This window comes from Oratosquilla oratoria, chromosome 1 (assembly GCF_046742065.1).
Source record: "Oratosquilla oratoria isolate Oo_2021 chromosome 1, ASM4674206v1, whole genome shotgun sequence".
NCBI lineage: Eukaryota > Metazoa > Arthropoda > Malacostraca > Stomatopoda > Squillidae > Oratosquilla > Oratosquilla oratoria.
In genome coordinates, this window is record NC_134777.1 from 120,759,834 (window position 1) to 120,782,813 (window position 22,980).

General features: G+C 37.3%; 1 protein-coding gene across 5 annotated transcripts in view; it reads right to left on the bottom strand.

Annotated features, from left to right (window-relative positions):
• Positions 1 to 775: 775 nt before the first annotated feature.
• Positions 776 to 22,980, bottom strand: part of REPTOR (repressed by TOR) — a 57,243-nt gene continuing 35,038 nt past the window's right edge. For 4 of the 5 annotated variants that reach the window (XM_076185823.1, XM_076185812.1, XM_076185826.1 and 1 more), the window contains 5 exons: positions 18,141 to 18,345; positions 17,489 to 17,591; positions 15,474 to 15,559; positions 13,654 to 13,853; positions 776 to 11,647 (listed from right to left, as the gene is read on the bottom strand). In XM_076185823.1, coding sequence (XP_076041938.1) covers positions 11,457 to 11,647; positions 13,654 to 13,853; positions 15,474 to 15,559; positions 17,489 to 17,591; positions 18,141 to 18,345 — 785 coding nt within the window. In that variant the 3' untranslated portion in view covers positions 776 to 11,456. The remainder of the gene's footprint in view (positions 11,648 to 13,653; positions 13,854 to 15,473; positions 15,560 to 17,488; positions 17,592 to 18,140; positions 18,346 to 22,980) is intronic. The other variant, XM_076185817.1, reaches the window with a different exon arrangement.

Here is a 22,980-nt window from a genome sequence, read left to right on the forward strand (position 1 = left end):
AATCCTTAAGTCAAGTACATTTGTGTGTGTTTATATATATATATATATATACAGGGTGTGGCATAAATAACGCCCTTTTTATTCTGTTGACCATTATTGAACCCAATAAGCATTCTATTAATTTTGTTAATATGTTATATTAATCTATTAACCTGCAGAATACATTCATGTTAAAATATATATATGTATATATATACACACATTATATATACTTGACTACCTTGGCTCTGTAAACATTCACCAAGCACAAGTTAGTTTTGATTGGTTTCACTTCTGCATGGAGGAATTCAGTGACTCATCTGTGCTTCTGTTTTACACCCACAATTTTTTATTTTATTATTATTACATTTCCAAAATGTCAATGTCTGGAACAGCGAGATGAAGTAAGTGCGTTAGTTCAGTTGTCATAGCAATGCCATAATCTCCTCAGTTCCCTTGGTTAGGAATGAAAAAATAGGGGCATTACTTTTGGAACTACCCTTGTATAACTGTAAATCATGGAGGAACTGGCATATAAAATTATATACACTTGACAATAGAAGTTATAATGCGGAAGTAATAATTTTTTTTTTTTTTTTGTACATGGAACAGAAGTATTTTCCTTTTGAATAGGAATTATGTTGAAATTAAGTTCTTTGAAAGAATATATATACTGGATATCTTTAAAGCTTTCTGCATAAAAGCTAATTATTAAAGACAACTGCAATAAACCTATGACATTTTCTTATCTGCTTAATTTTCTCAAAAGTATTCACTTAAGGAAAGAAAAACAACCTTTCTGATTTAATGACTTATTTTAAGGGCATTATATATATAATATACAGTATACACATAGGCATATTATGGATAGGCGGCCTTATCTACAAAACTGGTGTCAGTCACTCAAGAAGGGGAAGGTTTGGCCAAAATGTTCCCATTGTGCTGCTAATAAGATAACTCTTAACAAAACATGTGAGCACACCAAACAAAATATTTCAGATGTGTGCCATTCAACTGTAGCTACATGCACCCGTCAGAAATTCTAAATTGTTGTAATACACAAAATTTACAGTTGCATCATAAAATACTTTGTGCATGTGATACAACAAATTATTTCATGTACCAAGGTTAAAATTTTATATTTTCATGTGAGCACATGAGAAAAAGAGGAAAGAAATAAAAGAAAATATGGGTGACACAAAACACTTCACATTTGCCAAAACAAAGCATTTTGTGACTGCAGACCAAACTGCTGGCACACCGTCAGGCCAGTCTATAAGCAAGCATGGCAGTAAGTTGTGTTTAGGAACTGTTCCAAGAGTGATGTAGTCACATATGCATTGAAATTTCTTGGCCCTGAAAAGGGGTAAACCTCTTCAAAGATACATATTGTAAAGCTGCAGCAAGAACAAATCAATTGATGAACAGCTTATGTGAAAAAATAAAAATCCAACACACAAGAAACCTACATCAAAATGGAGATGAAACGAATGCACAACCTATTGTTACAAGCATGGCAGACTAAGTATAGTGTATACTTGCCATTTTGTGATATGTGCCACATACTGGGATGACAGCTTTGACCAAAACGACCACCAGTACACATTGTATAGTATACGTAACGAGGAAAGGACAGGCACCGTGAAGGTTGAGAGGGGTGTGAACAAGAATATTCAGAACTTAGGATAACAACGAATTTATAGGGAAAGTGGGACTAAAGAGAAAGACAATGGTGGAAAAGCACAACTTATATATACACATAAAAGAATCCTGAGCTTAAAGTACAAGGATGAAAGTAAATGCAAAGATGAAGTGGAGACAAAATGAAATGAAGTATAAAAAAAAAAAAAAAAAAAAAAAAAAAAAATTGGAAGGTATGTCAGGCATAAAGTTAAAAGGGGAAGGAGTAACGATTAACAATTACCTCTTAGTTTCACAGACTGGAAATTTACAACCTTACCGAAGCTGAAAATGTTCCCCGGGCCCTACCAAAGATCTCTTATGCGAGAAATCTTGGACTTGTTTACACTGCATTAGTGTGGGGAATTTCTGTCACCAGCTTTTAGTAGGAAGAGAGCAGTCACTGGTTCTCGGGTCTCCAATGTGAGGCTGCATCTCCAGCTGGAGGCAAGGGTGTTAACAGGTTCTGAAAACAGGTGGCAGAGAGCTGCATCTACCTTGTATCTATCTTACGAGACCACCACTTGTGGGTACCATACCTTGTTGCTCGAAAAAGGAAGGAAAATGGTGGTGACAAAGTTATGTTGAAGGGAGAGAAAAGGATAGGAAAGAAAAAAGATAGGAAGGGAGGGTTAGGAGGGAAGATAAGGTTAGTAAGACCAATGATTTACCATGGCTTCCAACTATATGGACGACATCACATCACTGTCATGTGTAATTTAATAGTTTACATGTTGGTGGGTGGCTGTGGGAGTGATGAGGTTTTTTTTTCATTTTTTCATTGTGGGATATGGTTCAGCTTTTGTAGGAAGTTGTGGTGAGATAACAGATGTATTGGTATGCTGTCACCTAGAATTTGATGTAGTGTGATTATTGTTTTAGGGGAAGTGGGGGCAGATGAAAAAGTAGGTGGTTGTTGTGATGAGTTGTGCAACTTGGGCAATGCACGAGATGGTAATAATGTCCATCCTAGAGCCGTTTCAAAATGTTAGTTGATGTGAAGATGCCTGTGAGTGTACATGGGACTTTACTGTTTTTAGGTGGTGGGGAGGGAGTGGACAGCAGGAGTGAAAACAGGACAGATGGGGAGGAAGTGAGCAGGAAGAGAGGGAGGGAGAGGAAGGAAAGGAGTGAATAAAAGGGAGAGAGAGAAGGCAAGAGGTGATAGAAATGGTACAAGAAGGACAGGGAGTGAGCAAGAGAAAGGCAGAGATAGAGAGTGAGCTAAAGTGAGAAAGTGAGCAAGAGAAGGAGAATGAGAGAGTGAGGATGGGAGACAGAAAGAGAAGAAAAAGAGGGAAGGGAAGGAGGGAAAAGTATAGGGGAAAGGAAAAAATAAATAAAAAAGGGACAGGGAGGGGACAACAAGAAATGGAAGAAGGAAGAAATGGGGAAAGGATACGAGGTAGGAAGGGGGGAAAAGTAATCATTGAGAAAATAGATTTTCACCTTCTTTTACGACATCTGTTGGCCTACTGAAAAAAGCAGTTCATCCACACAATAGTTATCGTCAACATGAATAGTGTTACGCAAATGTACAACACATTCACCTTTATCATCATCATAGGACAGAGCTTGAAAGTGCAGCACCAATTTTGTACCTACGACATTATTTTGCTTCGCCTAAACTTGGGAAGAGACTACGGAAACATTTGGTGTGGGCTATTATGGTGACAGTGAAGTGTACGTAGCATTCTGGGCTCGTTATCCAACATGATTTTATTCTTATCATAAAAAAAAATAATAATGATAATAATAAATATATATATATATATATAAAATGGGGAGGGGATGACAAAATGAAAATACAAATTTTCTCTTGAGCAATTTATATAATCATTTATCAATTGAGATGAAAAATAATCCTAATCATTGGCACTGATGGAAACGCGACCCAAGGGAGCTACTGATAATGACCTTCCTCTCAACTTGAACGAAAGCCTAAACCTACGTAAATGAATTGAACTGGTACACAGTAAGTTTTTTCCTTTTACCATTTTTTCTTGCTAATGTTTTTGGTTTTTTGTTTTTTTTACTCACTTAACCTGAAACCATATCACAGAGGGTTGTCGATCGGACTGCACTGTACCTCATGCCAAGTCGAGAGCATAATATCAACATAACAAGCAGATGTAGATTGATGGTGCCTCAGCAAAGAGGGAATTTTGGATTTTTTTTTTTTTTTTTTTTTTTCCATATTTCAGGATGTGATGGTCCCTACTTGACTATACAAATTTGTATACTAAAATATTCCTTCATGACAGTCTGATTTTGTATATTATTTCCTCTGATATAATATGGCTAATATATACATACCAACTATCTACCAGCATTTTACGGGAGCAATCATTCCTTTGACTCTCACAACTTCAAATCCAAAATTCTTTCTTTTGCCTTGCTCTTGTGATGAAAGATTTAATGCTGATTAGTGATATCATCTTAATTATGTCCACTTAGCAATGATATCATATCTAATATAATCACTTAACTTACTTCTATTGGTATAGTAATGAAATGTCCCAAATACACTTCCTACATCAGAAGTTACACAAGGGACTTCTCTTTCTATTTTCTTCAACTTATACAACTATTTATATAATTCCTAAGCTGTTTCTGCTGCATACTGATAACACTGATAAAAAATTAACAGTAGTAATCATAATAAAAAACAAACTTGCAAAAATTATAAATATCTGAACAATTTATAATCTTGCTATGAAACAAACACTGAAACAACAATGCTGACCAAATATGAATCTGTAGTTTTTCAGTAAAAATGTTGTTCTTTCTTAAAGCATTCTTACATGTTAAAATATCTACCTCTGGTAAATAAGTACCTATTGGTACTTATTTCTCCTAGTGTGGTGAATGGAGTAAATATTGATTACTATATAACTAAGATGAGTTTTGCTGGGAAAGAGTTTTGCACTAAATAAAACTTAAGTGATGCCACAACTGACATAGTATAATGTATTATACTTTGTAGCAAACACTACATTCTACTATGTAAACTTCTGAAATACTCCAGCTCTACTAATTAGACTCCCTTCTAATGAATTCAACCAAATCTCACACCTTTAACTACTGTAACTACTTGATAAAAAAGTTATATATATAATGTGTGTATATGTGTGTGTGTGATTGTGTATATCAAATGCACAAATCAGTATTGATGGTTACATTTCAAGATGGGATACCTAAAGACGTGTTTCATCTCCTGTTAATTTTAATTTTGACTCATCTTCAGTGACTTTACCATGTTTGTGAATATGTTTTTCTTTCATAATCTTTCCAATGGCTTTTGGAAATCACTTGGGCTATTTCTTGTTAAGGTCAGTCAGCTTGAATAGTCTTAAACTACAATAAAAAATAAATAAAATAAAAATAAAATAAAATAAAAATAATAATAATAATGATGAATACATTTCTCTAGTATCTCTTAAACTTGACAAAACTAGGATAACACAAACTTCTTTGAATAACAAGCAAATCAAATAACTTTTCTATACATCTTTACACTTCATCTTCCAAATATATATGTAATATAGATTATATATATCAATAATGGAGTTACATATTTCCACTGTTTAGCCTAGAGCCCTCGAAAAAAAGCGACTACAGTTTGTCATTATGGTTCACTCTTAACCCTAACTTTATTCACAATGAAAAGCTGGAAGGTTGAAAAGAATCTTGAAAACATTTTATGTTACAAGAAAATTTGGTTCATGCACAGGAAGTCGTACACTGATAAAACCATTGGTAATCACCTAGGCATTAGTTTACTCAGCTACATCTCACTACATCAAATGATTATTCATATAGGTCATCAAATATTCATTTACACATATAAATGTTATGATAAAACTTCTTGAAAATGATGAAACAGTATTTCAAAGATGATAATGAGCAGTTTAGGATTAGCAGTGCGACTAGACGTCCACCGAACACAAGAGGCGTTGTCTACACAGTTATAATTACCCACAATTTCACAACCATGTTCTTGCATTCATGGCAAGCTGTATCAGAAGTTAACCTTTCTACGGGAAAAACAAAACATGAACTTTGAGATCTATACCAATTCATAAACCAAATTCTAGTAAATTTCTTTCATTTCACTCACAGTCAAATCAATACAGGTTAACAATTTTTTTCTTTCTTTTTAACTGGAAAAGTGTGGGTAAGGTTACATAAAGTGTTTGCCCTCCTTGCTATGCTAGAATATCAGGTACACAAACTCCACGTTCCCACCATCAGGCTCCTCTTCAGCTAGCATCTCCACAGCACATAAACTTGTACCGATTAATGACAACTACAAACCATCCAATCTGTCCCAATGCAAAAACCTGTTTCGTGAAAAGCAAAAATCTAACCCTTTCAGATTACCTTGATGTCATAATGAGCTACACTGCTTCCCTACCCTATATGTTGTTAATATTATCCTATATATTTTTTCCAATATCTATTTAAAAATACTTATACATAGGTTATCTACAAATGATGCAAAGTGTACAGTGATGGCTGAAAGTCGTTACTGGTGATTAAAGCAAACACTGTTTGGTTACTTACACTTGCTCAAAGACACCAATGAAAGTTCATTCAATCATGCATTCTTTAAATGCATCTCCCATTACTCCATTTACTGTATAATTACTGGTCAATATATATTACATATTACCAAATGGGAAACTTATTCAACTACCCTTTTTTTCCATTGAGGGGAGGATCTGTGTTAATTTTTTCATATCACCAAAAAAAAATCTTAACCTTTCATTTTTGTTTGGCTTTTTCAAATGTTCTTTGTTAATGCAAAACTATTCAGCTTTATCAGAGACTAAATTTGATATCCTACAATGAAAAGTAATTTTACAGTAAGTGCTCTAATTGAAACATCATCTAGCAGGAGCAAGATCAATGCATAAGGCGGTATGCATCCCACAAATATTTTTTCACACAATCCTAGGAATCTGAAAGGGTTATAAAATATCTAAGAATTCATTTTCAATGTCACACATGGTTTGTACAATGGCAATGATTTTTCTTTCAATGATATACAGATGTCGCTATTATTCAAGAACCAGACACCATTTTTTTTATAACCTTATCTTCAATGATAAGCTACTACTTACACTGAACATAAACTGCTACATTGTGGCATTGTATCGTAAAAAAAAAAAAAAAAAAAAAAAAAAATAATAATAATAATAATAATAATACACACCTAATGATGTTAAATGTTTACATTGGTAATAACTTTGAACTACTGAATGTTGAATATTATCACATAAGATGCTTCAGAAAGAGCAAGTCCGGGTGGGAACACTACACCAACAACCACCTTGCCAATGCTAGGCTTCTTGCAACAGTACTCATATTTTGTAAAGCGATCTTTGTTCTCCTTTTCAAGTACACATTATTACTGATTTAGTTACGAAGAAGTGTTTGGGAACTGGCAAACTTGTGTAGTTTTCATCTTAAATGATATCTTTGCTACCTATACATAATTTATATTTTGATTTATAATTTGGCAACGTGACATCAATTAGCTTTTAATATACAGTATAAAGAATATTACCTATATGGCTATCAAGAAATTGTTTGCATCAATAGGGAAAATAATATTCACTGCTTCAAGTTTCACTAAAAGGAAAACCTAGTCCCCACAGCAGTTGGCAAAGGTCTTTTGAGCCCTCCCATAGATTTCTGAGAAGAACCTTGAGCCTGTTGTCTGTGTTGTAATATGGGACTATTCCTAAATCACTGGCTGAAAGTGGTAGGAAGGGAGCAGTCACCAGTTGCCAGCTCTCCATGTATGAAAACTTGCAAGAAATTTAACTAAAGTTGATGGAGAGATCTTGGGCCCATTCTGGAGACAGAGTGTCAGCCCAGAGATGGAAGTGATGGGTGAAAATGGGCAGTTGTGCTGTCCGACTTGAATGACCACCACATGCAGATGCCCATCATTGGTCCCTACCAATACGATGATGATTGAAAATGATAATGAATGAGGAGGCTATACAATTTTCAGCTATCTATACATAATCTGCAGTTTTGATTCACAGTTTGGTAAAGTGACACTAGTTAGCTGAAGATGGATTTAATTAGTAGCGACAACTATACTTCCAGAAAAAGGGAGTTGTCTAGTATTCCATTTGTATGTTAGGAGTAAGCAATGAATTGTTAACTTAGGTAGACTCGAGTCATAAACAGCCATTTAGCAGTAAAGGTAAAATACAGTTCAAAGGTAAGGCTCTGGCTGATAGTATATATGTACAAAGGAATCACAAGTTTCAGTAGTGTCGAGATTACGGAACCTACGGGAATTTATATCAGAGGTCTTCTAGTTGAGCTAATTTTTTTTTCCCCTTAACTTTATTTCTGGGGTAACTCAATGTAGAACTTGCCTCCAATCAGAAATTTTGTCAAGCTTTACTTGAAATAAATTTTGTTGTTCCATGTTTCTATTTATTTTTTTCATTGTTATTTTGGCTACCCCCCGTGGAAGGGGGAAAAAGCCTCTGGTGTATGTATGTATTATTATTTCAAATTTAAATACCATGTGGTATTGTTGCTGGCACTTTGGTGTCCCATGCTTGAGGGTTTCTGTGTAAGTGTATGTATGTAAATGTATGTATGTGTGTGTGGTCACAGCATTACCTAAGGATCATACCATACAAGCTCAACTTTCATCTGGAGAGGCAATAACTGTCAATCACAAGTCCAGCATGTGATCCAAGACCATGGTGAATTACCATAACCTGTAAAGTGAGGTCACCAGGCATGGGAGTAGGTCTCACCCTTTCACTCCTTCCTGCTTAAATTGTGTGAAAATCACAACTTTTCTTTCCCAAACAGCCCTCATGGAGAAGTGGGTAGTGTTCTTGCCCTGAATGCCAGAGGTCCGGGTTTGATCCTTGGAAAGTGTAAAGCAATTATTGAAGTTGCACTTTTATGGCTTCCCAATCCCTCTCTGCAACAGCAGGCATCCAAAGTGCAGTGTACCAATGCTGCATTTCAATGTTGGCATCTTGTGAGTATCATCAGGTTCATTACACTTATCTCAGGCTTCATTCACAGCCACAGAGGCTGTATCCCCAGAGGCTAATGGTCCTGCAGTTGAATACTCACTTTTTCTCATTAACACTGCCACTTCATCTCTGATGCATCCCTCTCATGGAACAGGTTGTTGCTTTAATACATACAGTCTTCTCCAAGTCATTCACTATGCACATATTCATTTGTTTAACATCTCAGCTGTAAGCCCTTACAGTTTCACTTACCCCATCAACGTATCTTTTTCTTGGTCCCCTTACTCTCCTGATGGATTCAAGAATCCTTCAAAAATATCTTTTCTTATCCATTCTCATAACAGGAGCAAACTACTTTATAATGACCTATTCTCTTAATCACACTTGTATCACAGTTCATTCAAGAATCCAACTGTTCCTTACTGTTTCATATTTCATTAGCTTCTTGCACAGCCTTCAAGCATATCATTTGCAATGTCTCCACATAACTTCATGCTTGCTTTCATCACTGTTACACCCCCATATGCAACATTTAGCATGACATTTGCTTCATACAATTCTCTCGTCACCTCCAAACAACACATCTTTTTTCCATACCAGTAAGTGTAATTTCATTATGTATTTCAGTAAGCTTAACAAAACCACCAATTACACGTGAGTTCTTCTGAGGTATTTGAGAAGTCATGGTGAAATTATTTTTACATTTTTTTCAATTTTACTCAAGAAGGCTCCTACAAAAAATGCTTCCAAGTTCCAATAGAATGGTCATAATGAAACCCAAGTTCAGTAAAGGTTGCGAGACTAGAGACCTCATCAAAAAAGAGAACTAGTAAATTTGGTGAAGCAAAAGTGCATGGGTAAACTGCAAATTTTATACGTAGTTATGCAAAACAAAACAGAAGCCTATTACATTACAGTATTAGTCTCAACATTCTGACTATAGTTTCTTCAACCATCTGTTAAAAACTTACTGCTTGTAAAATCTGATTGCACTAACAATGAAGCTAGAAAAAGAAATGTACAGTTGCTAGGTAAGTAATGATGTGTCACTTTCACATAGTTTACTCAGGAAATAATGCATGAGATGAAATGAGTGTTATGGGGATGAAAAGAGTAGGTCTATCCCTCTCCTATTCCTAGCCACCTTGTTTTGCAAGGCAGTATATATGTCGAGTTGAAAAATCACAGGAGACCTGATTATGTCCAACTCCTTTTCAAATGATATCTTAGGCCACTATGTACTCTGTTTGTGATCATTTGTACAGTCTTAACAATATGTCATAAGCCAGAAAGCCAATGTCTACCTCCACTTGATGGCAAAAATCACAATACAAGACATGAGAACTGTTGCCAAGGCCCCATTGCAATGTTTGGCTCTATGAACAACTATGATGAATTGGCCAGCTGGACCATCACGAGCATACAGGCAAAGGAGATAAAAAAAAATTCTTGGTCTTTTCATAACACATGAGCGAGTCTTTTCCAGGTTTATCTAATTTTCTATCGGTCTTAAACTGTAACATGCTCTTTCATGGTTGAGTAACTTTAACCATTCACTCAGCTCGTGTTTGATCTTTTACTTAAAAGACGGAACAATTCGCTCTGAACACATTCAGTAATTCAGTGAAACAATCTCCCACTCCGAGGAAACTGGTAAATATCTAAAATTCATCATAACTCGTCTCCATAAGTCGATATGCCCCAGTGCCAAGAGGAATGCTACTTCCTTACATACGTAATGATGGGGACTACAGCTGCAACAAAAATATAGAGATTATACATTCCTTGGGTTAAACATGAACAGTAATACTAAGACTGAAGCACCTTAAAGCTACATGTAAGCCACAACAATACAACAAGCTTATCTATAACGTATCAAAATATACTTGCATTCCTCACTAAACCATCACACTTATTTTCACACTTTGTTAGCGTAATTAACATTACTGTCTTCTTGCTGGTGGTAAGCAAAGTACTCTTGAACCAAAATGCAAGAACAATGTTCCTGTACTGTCCAACCCATATCTCTCACAGCCTTCATTTCCAACATGTGGGAGGAGGCCAGCAAATTTTAAAGAACAAACAGATTTGCAAAATTCGTCATTTCTATATTAAATAAAAAATTTCTTCAGTAAATACTCAGCCATGAATATATATGCTTAGTAATTATTCTTTTCAATGTACTTATAGGCATTATGTAGATTTTGTGCTCAACTGATAACAGATTTGATATATTTTGGGTGAGGTAATGAAGATAATCACTCGATATCTAAATTATGTAGCTGATAGTTACAAAATTTGTTGTACTAATGAAATTAGGTTTAGACAATATCTGCGTACTTCATGGCCCAACTTTTCTGAGCCCAACATTATCGTTCTTATTATACTATCATGTCACAAATTTAACTTAGTGTATAACTGTTCAAATTGGATTTATAACTAAGCAGGTATTTATTCACAGCTTGAATGACCAGAGCTGGAGTTCACATTCTATAATTTGAAATTAATTTCCCTTTTTTTTTTAAATAATTTCTAAACAGTTCTGGCCTTTCCCCCCCTCCAAGAACTTTGCTACTAGGTAGTTTTCTTCGAATATCAACATGAAGGGGGCACAAGGGATATAATGGCATGAGCTTTGGTCCAGTTTCCTCATCCATCAATGTCCTCCACTCGTATCCCTGTATTCCCACCTTGCCCGCTCCAGACATTACCTACGAACTTCTTCGGGATAAATCGCCCTTACCGAAGGACCCTCTTTGGCCTCGACTTCTCTCACATCATTTGCACATCGTCACTCATATTGCTGTTATTGTTCATATTCAGGCTGCTGCTGGGACTTGAGCTCAAACGACTTGAGGTGAAGTTATGCAGGATTTCGTCGATATTGTTGGTCATTTTCGAGTTGCGTGAACATTCGATGACCTTGTTTACGAATTCTGTGGTGTGGCCTGCGATTCGGAATTCTGAAAAAATGGAAAAAGAAAACAAGCTTTAGACTACTGATTACATATAAGATGGTAAATTCAAAGAAAGGTTCTGTTCCTACAATGTAACTGATATGACTTCAAAATTATTTAGGCACCATTAAGCAGAAGTGGATGGAGTGGTTGAGAGGATAACCGAGGATGAGATGGATGGATGGGGTGAAAGGAGCTTTAAACAAGAGGAGAATGTCTGTTGAACAAGGAAGAGAGAGGACAGAATAGGGGTGAGTGGAGGATGGTTGTGTATGGACAATATTTTGACACAGCTCAAAGGGATATCTCCCAGTCTCTATTTTCTTCCCGAGGGGTCAGGGAGGGGGGGTTTGCTGTGCAAGTGAAGTGGCCCTGCTGTGGATGTGCTGGGTCTTACTGCATTGCTTCTGACCCAGGCAGTGGGAAGGAGACAGGGATGACCCTTCATCCATGAGGAGCTAAGATGAGAGGGGGAAAGGGTGGTGAATGGGAGTGGAATGGGTGCATGCCTTTGATTTGGCTACCTCTCTTATAAGGGGGAAAAAGCCCTTGGTATACAGATAGCATATAAATACATCATTCTCCTGCCGTCTTGCCATCTCTTTTCTACCATTCCTCCTACTCCATCTCTTGCTCCTCCTTTCTCTTTCTCTTTTCCTTCTGTCATCCCTTTATTTCTTTCTCCCACCCACCATCTCTCCCTACTCTCTTTCTCCTGCTGTTTCTCAGACTCTCTTCCTTCCTCCCTCCCTCTTCTCAACATCTGTCTTTCTGTCTCTCAGCACTATATCCACCAAGAGAGACACAGAGAGGAAGGACGGATGGACAAATGTACACATGCACACATACACAGCTTGACAGTGCAGTGGCAGTGTTTGTAACAGCTAATCCAGTGGTCCGAATTCAAATCCCACTCAGGGCTGATATGATTTCAATATTGCTGCACTACGAGTTGTTACTCTAACTCTCATGGGTGGAGAGTTGGGTGCATTTGTCAAGTCACAGCATTACCCATAGATTGTTCATATATGAGCTCTGAGCTCTCATCTGGGAGGGTAATAGTTCTTGATAACAAACACAGGATCCAAGACCATGAGACCACGGTGAATCACACAAAGAGAAAAAGCTAACCACTTCCATACAGTGACACCTTCGTAGGCGTCATGAGGAGCAAGTGGCGTCTTGATTATATTTATTGTAGTTGTGCCTACGTAACCTCCATTCTCTCTAAACTGGCTTCATCATATTTTCTATGGTTATCAAAATTCACGGGTGAAAGAGAACGAACGATTGAGCACTGACTTTATTTTTCATAATGCAATTATTATGACGCAACATTGCACGTCGGGCAGCTAATGCTGCCAGACGTGCGATGTGCCTCGGAGTGAAGAGGTTAACCCATAATGCATCATAATACTTATGTTCGTCACATATGGTTACAAGCAGGAGAAAGTCTAATGAGGAGTGATGTTATCCCCAGCACTGAGAGGGTTCAAAGTAACCAAGAGCAAATTTTGAATGGTAGCAGATGAGTTGGGATGCAATGGGGGAACATTTCCTGTAAAACGAGTTGAACCAATGGCATAGTTCATTAAATTCCACACTAGAAAGTCTGAAGGGATTTCTCCCCATCACCTCTTTTTCTGCACGAGGGGACAGAAGGGGGCAGGGGTCACCAATTAAATAAAGCAACCTTGCTGTGGATATGCTTCTTGCTACATTGCTTCTGACCCAGGAGCCAAGAAAAGAGGGAGAAAAGGGTGGTGCATGGGCATGGAGTATGCGGGAATGAAAGGGATGGTTACCTCCCTCGTAAGGGGGGAAAACGCCCTTGGTATATGTATGTATAAAGTCCTGTGTAAGAGGCATCATTCTACCCTCCTGATTGGGTGGAGTTCACAATGTTAAACTGAATCATCTATATCTATCTACAGCCCAAAAGGCTTCCCCTCTAAAAAAATTCGTTCAAGTAAACCTAATAGCGCAAACACAAAAGTATAAATTCTCCTTACTTGATCTCTGCTTGCATGTTTTTTCAATGTGGTTTGTGAGCTCTTGCTGCTGCACTGGAGAAACCTGTGCTTCCACTTTGCTCATCAACAGCTGCTTTATGTCCGCAATCAAATTCAAGAGCTTCCCGTGTTCTGCCTCAAGTCCGTAGAGTTTGATCTTGTTAGCCTCATGCTGTGCTTTCTTCTTGAGGCGACAAGCTCTGGATGAACAAGACAGGTTAGAAGTATGAAAACATAATACAAGTACAATAAAATTTAACTATGGGAAATTTAGAATTTCGCTACAAGAAAAATAAGAAATGTTATAAGGAAACATAACTATTTGATAAAAAATGTACTAAAGTCAAGGTCAAAGTCTATGTGCATTCATAGTTATACCTAAATACCCTTTCCTTTTTTATAGTTGGGTGGAATTTAATTTGTATTTGTTCATTGAGGGAGCTTTCCATAAGACAAATTAACAATACTAGTCAACAAAGACCATAAAATATATATATATATATAAATAAATAAATCAGTTTGTAAAATATAAGCTGCTTTTTGAAAGCATAAGCTTAAATAACAAGGCAATAGGGGGCTATAGAAACATATTATATTGAGACATTTAAATATTTTTCACTCCCAAGTACCCCTTCTCTCAGTATCAGGTTAGAGCTCATATGAAAACAATGTCTTTTCCACTCTTAACATAGATATCTCTAATTAGCAAGCCAAACTAGTTTATTTTTACTGTGATATTTCCAAGTTAACAGTTTAGTGACAAATTTTTAAGTGCAATATAGGTTTTACGGAGAAATATACTCATTGTAAAATTTAATTGTTTATACACTTAAAAGCAATTTGTGATAGAAAAATTATACAAGAAAACATCCGAATCCACCATAAAAAGTACTGTAAGATCCACCTATTTTAGTTTATATATATATATATATATATATATATATATATATATATATATATATATATATATATATATATATATATATATATATATATATATATATATATATACGAGTGGCAGGGTGGTGAGATAAACACAGAGAACCGTTGAAGTTTTATTAACTGACGTTTTGCTCTTAACAGAGCTTCTTCAGAGTGTACAAACATGATCGGGATATCAACAGTTATATATCTTACATCATTCCGTGTTCCTTCCTTAACCCACCCCCTCCCTCCCTCTCGTACCCTTCAGCTCCTGTAAGATCATCCAGCCGGACGTTTTGGACAGCTTAATAAAACCATCATGATGGTTGCAGCAGGGCTGGGATGCTATAAAAGCAGCTTTTATAGCATCCCAGCAGCTTTTATAGCATCCCAGCAGCTTTTATAGCATCCCAGCCCTGCTGCAACCATCGTGATGGTTTTATTAAGCTGTCCAAAACGTCTGGCTGGATGATCTTACAGGAGCTGAAGGGTACGAGAGGGAGGGAGGGGGTGAGTTAAGGAAGGAACACGGAATGATGTAAGATATATAACTGTTGATTTCCCGATCATGTTTGTACACTCTGAAGAAGCTCTGTTAAGAGCGAAACGTCAGTTAATAAAACTTCAACGGTTCTCGGTGTTTATCTCACCACCCTGCCACTCATTTTGTCGTCCATTCCTCAATATATATATATATATATATATATATAAATTACTGCAGGTTCAAATCTAACAAGAAAAGTATCTTATGAACATACACAAAGGAGGTAACACTGAAATGTTTCTTCAAGACAAATTGGAAACCCAACTAAAGAAAATAATTTTATAAACATTTATGAACTAAACAAATGCGGTCCCAATAATGTGGGAAAGTTATTGAAAAGTTCTATCTTTACCTTGATGCCAGCTTGTTTTTCTCTTTGCGTGACTTGGGTCGAATGTTGAAGGGCAGCTCTGAGACAGGTGTCATGTCATTGATTACCTGCAGAATAATATTTACACATTACTTTCCAAACAACCAGACGAGACGAGCAATAAGTCGATTTTGGGTAGGTGTGTGATGTGTAGGGTGAGTGTATACTTCAACTTGGTCACTCCAAATTATGATGGAGAAAAGGCTTTCTGGTACGTATGTACGTATCTTCCATAAACAACATTAAATTTTTCATTTAGCCTATACATTTTTGATGACCATTTCATCTGCCTCTTGCAGCCCCACTATTACAAGGATATACAATATCTTTTCATGCAATCAGCCTCCAATAAAGTGAGGTAGCTAAGCACGAGGGAGGAAGATTCTCATCCCTTTCACTCCAATCATGCAAGTCCTGTCACTCTGCAATGCCTCACTTTCCCGTGGGCACTTCTCTTATGGAACAAGTTGTCATCTATGTCTATACATTCTTTTCAACCATCAAAACACACATTATTATTTGTTCAACATCTTGACTATCAGCTCTTAACCCCTTTCTTGCAGGAGACATTATATTATGTCTGACCGTACCAATGGCATTGCCGTGGATGGCATTTCATGATTTAAAAGCAATGAAAAATTTGAATACATTTTTGAGAAGTTTCTCTAAAGTGCATGTGAAGCACAGGTACAGTGAAGTGATCCCATGACAGAGTGAAATACCACTTAGCTATATAAATGTGAAATATTGCAAATTATGTAACACTATACGTCACTGACAAGCAACGTTTTATTGACAATTCAGTGATTTTTGCCACCACAGTTTACACACACTGGCAAAGAGTGCAGTCTTTCTATGTGTAACAGACAAAATGATCAGTGTAGAAGACACTAGATCAAGGTCAGGGAGGTGACAAAATGACGGTTATCCAACCTCTAAAATCACTGGCTGTCCAGTGAGACCACATAATTTTCAAACTTCCATCGCTGCAAAACTGAAGATATGTGCTTTCTATTTGTGGTTTGTTTTGGATTTTCTACATATTTTTCCTTGGAAATCCTGGCAGGAAGTACACATATTTAATCATCTTCTGAGGAAATACATTTCTATATATTCTGATAACATCACCCCAGGTTAGCCTGTTTTAGTCTTTCTCACAAATTCCACCTGTACCCTAGTCTCTTCACAAATCCTCTTGCTTCTGCCGTCCATATATACAAATACCAAAAAGCCTTTTCCCCTTTAAAATGCGGGTGCCCGCGTCAAAGCATACACCCATGCTTTATCCATCCCACTCCCACCCAATTTTTTGTCCATTGTCTCTTTTTTCTTATTTCATTACACAACTCCATACATGGTCCTAAAGCCGGGGTTCTCAATCTACATTCACGTATACCACGTAGTTATACACTACTGTTTCTTAAACTACTGGAGATGACCTCAACACTAAATATAATAGTTTTGCATTCCCTTACTGCTAGTGGCTTTTGGTTGGCGGTCCCTTTTATTGACCCTCGTGGCCAATTGAGTTCCATAAACCACAGGTTGAGAACCACTGCCCTAAAGGATCTCATTTCCCATCTTCGTCCAACTTTTCTTGTGACCCACTCTTGTACATAAAAGTTGGCACAACTATTGTTTCATATATTCCTTTCCTTACTTAGTGATCTTCTCCATATCATTTTCAGGGCACCATCTACCTTATCTTCCTCCCTAACTCTATAGCTCTCTCTACAGAAGCATATAATGTCTATAAACATAAGTGATAAATTTATGTTGCTAGATTCATGAACACTTTGCCAGTCTGCCTGCAGGCAAAGACAGAGTACATCACTTAACCTCACTTGTGTCCACAACCACAGTATGCTCATGTAGATGGAACTTATGGACTCTCGTATTAATGACAATGCTCCTACATCATCGGTTCCATCTTAACCGTGTTTACTACAAATCCTTTCCCAGTGAAAGATAAAATTATGCCAAAGAATACTCTTTACCTTGTTTAGTTTATCCAGCTCTCGTCCAATGCTGACCAGTTTCTTTGGGTTTGGTGTAAGGTCGTTTCCGTCCCCCCTCCGGGCTTTGCCGCTGGAAATAAATCTGGGTCTCAAAGGTCAATGTCATATAATGGTCCTTTGAGTGCATTATGATTTCTACTTTCAAGTAATAACTGGATTCTTCTGCCGTCAAAATTACTTTCTTGAAACAAAAAACAAAATTTCAATGAAAAGAGAATAGAGGGGGCAGAAGGAGAGGACAGACTGCACATCTGAGATTACATCTTTTCATGCCGATGGATAAATACACAATTGTTAATGTTACATGTCCCTTCAGAACTATTGGTAAGGCCAAGTTCCTCACTGATTGCACATCAAAACAGCAACTAAAAGAATCTATGCAGCATTGATGAAACTTAGAAATCATAAAACAATCAAAATTTTTGTAAATATAACAATTCTGATAAACATTATTCCAAGAATGCATTAAACAAGATGAAAAACAAACAAAAAAGTGAAGCCACAGCAGATGATGCAGTATAATGATAGTAATCATGTCTTTGAAATGGTTCCATTACATTACATAAAACTTTGCTCCCTCTTCTGTGACGTTACTTTATCCTTTGTTCATTAATGAAGGGCCTTCTCTCACCTGTGCTTGACGCCTTGTAGGGAACACATGGGCGAGAAGACGGGATCCATGATTTCGGTCAGGCGGTGTGGATCTTTCTCTTTGTGGGTGATGGCAACCTTCTGTCCCTTGGGACCTTTGGCTTGTACATTGTACTGCCAGAAGTATCGCTCCTTCTTGCCATAGGAACTAGACAAACTCGAGGTTTCCTCACTTATGTTTGAGTCTGTTGTGGAGAATATTTTTTATGTGTATACATACATTCATACGCATACCAAAGGCTTCCCCCCCCCTTATAAGGGAGGGAGCCAAAAACAAAGGCATAAAAACCACTCCCACCCATTCCATCCCTCTCACACTCCAATCCCCTCCATCCTCTCCCCTCCCTCTTATCTTCGGACTTCCTGGATGATGGGTTATCCTCCCTCCATCTCGCCCACTGCCCTGGGTCAGAAGCAGTGACGCAAGACACAGCACATCCATATCAAGGCCACTTCATTAAATTGGTGACCCCGCCCCCCCCTGTCCCCTCATGCAGAAATGACTGCATCAATTTATTTCTCACACATACTCCCTCACCCCCCATCCCCTACCCACTCCACCTTATGCATCACAGCATCATCCATACACAACCATTCTCCATTCACCCCTATCTTCTGTCCTCTCCCTTCCTTCCTCAACAGACATTCCCCTCTTTCCCAATGCCCCTTTTACCCCATCCATCAGTGTCATCCTAGGTCAACCTCTCATGTTCACTCCTTCTATCTCTGCCTTCCACACCTCTTTTACTAATCCATGTGTCCAAACTATCCCAATACTCTTTCATCAACCTTATCTCCCAACTCCCTTTCCACCCCCGTTCTCCTCCTCACCTCCTCATTTCTCACTCTATCTAGCCTAGTAACCCCTATCATACTTCTCAGGCACCTCATCTCAAACACATTCAAACTCCTACTCTCTTATGTTCCATCTTTCTGCCCCGTACAGCACTGTCGACACAATCACTCCTTCATACAATCTCCTCTTAGCATCCCTTCCCAAATGTCAATTTCTCATTACAATTTTTAATCCCCCAAGACATTTACTCACTTCTCTCAATCTACATTCTACCTCCACCTCCACTCCTCCCTTTCCCACCACATTTGCACCCAAGTATCTAAAACTATCTACTTCCTCCAGTCTCTCTCCCTTAATGCTCACTTCCAGTCTGCTACCACTTTCTCCCCTTGTACATCTCATCACCTTACTTTTACCCACATTTATCTTCAACTTCCTTCTTTCCCACACTTTCGCAAACTCTGTCACTAACTTCCTCAATCCTTCCTCTGTTCCTGCTACAAACACAGTGTTGTCAGCAAACAACAGCTGGATTATCTCCCACTTTTCTCAATTTTCTTTAGCCATCTCCAATCCCTGATCCACTACCCTTGCTTTTACCTCTCGCAACCACCCCATCCATGTATAAATTGAACAGCCAGGGTGACATAACACATCCCTGACAATGTCCCACCTTTACCTCAAACCACTCACTCTCTTCTTTTCTAATTCTAACATATGCTCTACTACTCTTGTAAAAACTCTTGACTGCTCTTAACAGCTTTCCTCCTACCCCATATATTTGCAATACCTCCCACAGTGCCTTCCTGTCTACCCTGTCATAGGCCTTTTTCAGATCCATAAAAGCCCAAAAAACATCCTTAACTTTTCCTATAGCTTTCTCACATACCTGTCTTAGCATAAAAATCTGATCTATGCAACCCCTACCTGTCCTAAACCCACACTGTTCCTCACCAATTACTCCCTCTGTTCCTCTCCTAATCCTCTCAATCAAGACCCTCCCATAAGCCTTCCCAACTACACTTAACAAATTGATCCCTCTGAAACTACTACACTCACACTTGTCCCCTTTTCCCTTGTAAAGTGGAACTATACAGGCACTCCTCCAGTCCTCCAGCACTCTACCCTCTTAAACAAACATTAAATAACCTCACCAGCCAGTCCACCATCACTGTACCTCCTTTTTTCAGACATTCTGCATGACATCCATCCAACCCAGGTGCCTTACCTGCTCTCATCATCTTAACAACTGCCTTCACTTCATCTTTCCTTATTTCTCCTCCATTTTCCTCACTCATCACAGTCATTTTCTTAGCGCTATCCACTGCAACTACCTTTCCCTCCCTATCCTCCTTCATATTTAGCAACTTCCTAAAATACTCTGCCCATCTTCCTCTTACTGCCTTCTCTTCCATTATCATCTCTTCATCTGTACCTTTTCTTCTCTAGTTGATTCACCTCCTCTTCCTCTTTTAATTTCTTTCCAAAACATATTTTTATTATTTTCAAAATTTTCTGTCATATTCTTACTCCATTTCACATCTGCTCTCCTCTTTGCCTCCTTTATTTTGTGCTTTACTTCTCTTTTCCTTGTACCTCTCATATGACTCCCTCGTCCCATTTTGTAACCAATCTATGAAAGCTCGTTTCTTCTCTTCTACAACCTTCTTTGCTTCCTCATCCCACCACTCACTACGCTTCCTTCTAATTCCTCCCATCCTCCTTGTTCCACACGCCATCTTTGGACACCTTGTGATTCCCTCCTTGAACCATCCCCATTCCTCCTCACTCCTAGTTCTACTCTATTTTTCACTCCCTTTCTACTCCTCTCTCAGCTTCTTCTTGTACTCCTCCTTTTCTTTCTCATTTAAGCAGTTCACTCTAAGCACCTCCCTACCTTTTGTCCTTTTCCTCTTTCTTCATCTATCCTCCACTCTCAACTTTGTGTATTTACCTAGTTGTATTTTACGGGAAGGGGAGCTATGCTCGTGGTGTCCCGTTTTCATATCTCATTTTATCTAAACTATTTTTAAATTCATGTATTGTTTTTGCACACACCACTTTCTCATCTAACTTGTTCCAACTGTCTATTACTCTGTGAGGAAAGCTGTTCTTTTTCAGGTCTCTTCTATAGCTATCCTTTTTTATTTTCTTTCCATGTCCTCTTGTATTTCTGTCATTCCATTTTATCAGATTCTCTCTATCAGTAATTTCTATGCCTTTCATGATTCTGTAAATAGTTATCAAATCTCCTCTCTCTCTTCTTTGCTCTAGTGTCTGTAGTTCAAGTTTTGCTAGTCTCTCTTCATATGATAGTTTTGTGAGTGTAGGTGCCAATTTTGTAATTGCTCTTTGTATTCTTTCAATTTTTTTTTATAAAATTTTTTGTACTTAGTGACCATATCGTTGCCGCATATTCCAATCTTGGTCTTATCAGGGTGATTAGAATTTTCTTCACCATTTCTTCATCCAGGTATGTAAATGCAACTTTGATTCTTATTAAATTATAGGTTTCTCCAAAAATCTTATTTATATGTTTCTCAGGTGACATATTATTCATAACAATGACTCCCAGGTCCTTTTCATTTTCTACTTTTTTTATTCCTTCTCCCAATTTATATGATCCTGTTATTCTGTTTTTACTTTTTCCAAATTCCATTATACTACACTTCTTTGTATTGAACTCCATTTCCCACTTCCTACTCCATTCCTGTACTTTGTTTAGATCTCTCTGTAGTGATTCACAATCTTCTTCCGTGTTCACTTTTTTCAATAGTTTTGCATCATCTGCAAAGAAGCTCATATAGCTTTCAATTCCTTCATCCATATCATTAATATATATAGCAAACATTATTGGGGCCAGAACCGTTCCTTGTGGAACACCGCTTATTACTTCATCCCATTTTGAGTGTTGGTCTCTTATCACTACTCTCATTTTTCTTTCTTGCAAAAAGTCTTCCATCCAATTTAGTAGTTTGCCCTGTATTCCTCCTTCAGTTTCTAATTTCTTAAGCAACTTTTTATGTGGTACTTTGTCAAAAGCTTTTTTTAGGTCTAGAAATGCGCAATCAGCCCATCCATCTCTTTCTTGTATTATATCTATTAGCCTTGAATAGAAACATATTAAATTGGTGAAGCATGATCGTCCTTGTCTGAATCCAAATTGTCTTGGATTTAGCACAGTTTTTTCTAAATATTTTACCCATCTATTTTTGACAATTCTTTCACAAATTTTTGCTATTGTACTTGTTAGAGAGACTGGCCTATAGTTGTTAGGGTCTTCTTTATTTCCCCCTTTATATATAGGTACTATATTTGCTTTTTTCCAATCTTCTGGAACTTTACCTTCTTTCAATGAACTGATTATTATGCTATGTATTATATCTGCCAGTTCATTCCTGCATTCTTTCAAAATCCAGTTTGCCATTTCATCTGGTCCATGCGATTTTCTGACATAAAGATTACTCAAGTGTTTCAATATTTCATTCTTTGTTACTTCTATTTCTTTCATAGGGGGGACTTTCTCTTTCCATTCAATCTCTTCAGGTTGTATGTTCTCCCTTGTAAACACAGATTTAAAATGTTTGTTCATAATTTCCGCCATTTCAATTTCCTCTGTGTATTCAATTCCTCCTTGTCTTAATTTCTCCAAATCTTGTTTGTTTTTCAGTTTGTTGTTTACAAATCTGTAGAATAGTTTTGGTTGATCTTTACACTTTTCTATGACATCTTTTTCATATTTTCTCTTTTCCTCTCTGCACGCTTGTACATATTCATTTCTATAACAAGTATATATTTTCCATTTTTCTGGTCTTTTGTTTTTCTTCCATTTGGCCCAAGCTTTGTCTCTCTCGTCTTTTATCTCCCTACAACTTTTATTGTACCAGCACTTTATATATTCTTTTTCCTGTTTTTGTCTTGGGACATACTTTTCTACTCCCTTTTTATAGATTTTTGTCAAAATATTACATTTCTCTTCTACTGTTGTATCTTCTTTGTGTATTCTTTCCCAGTTTTCATTTTG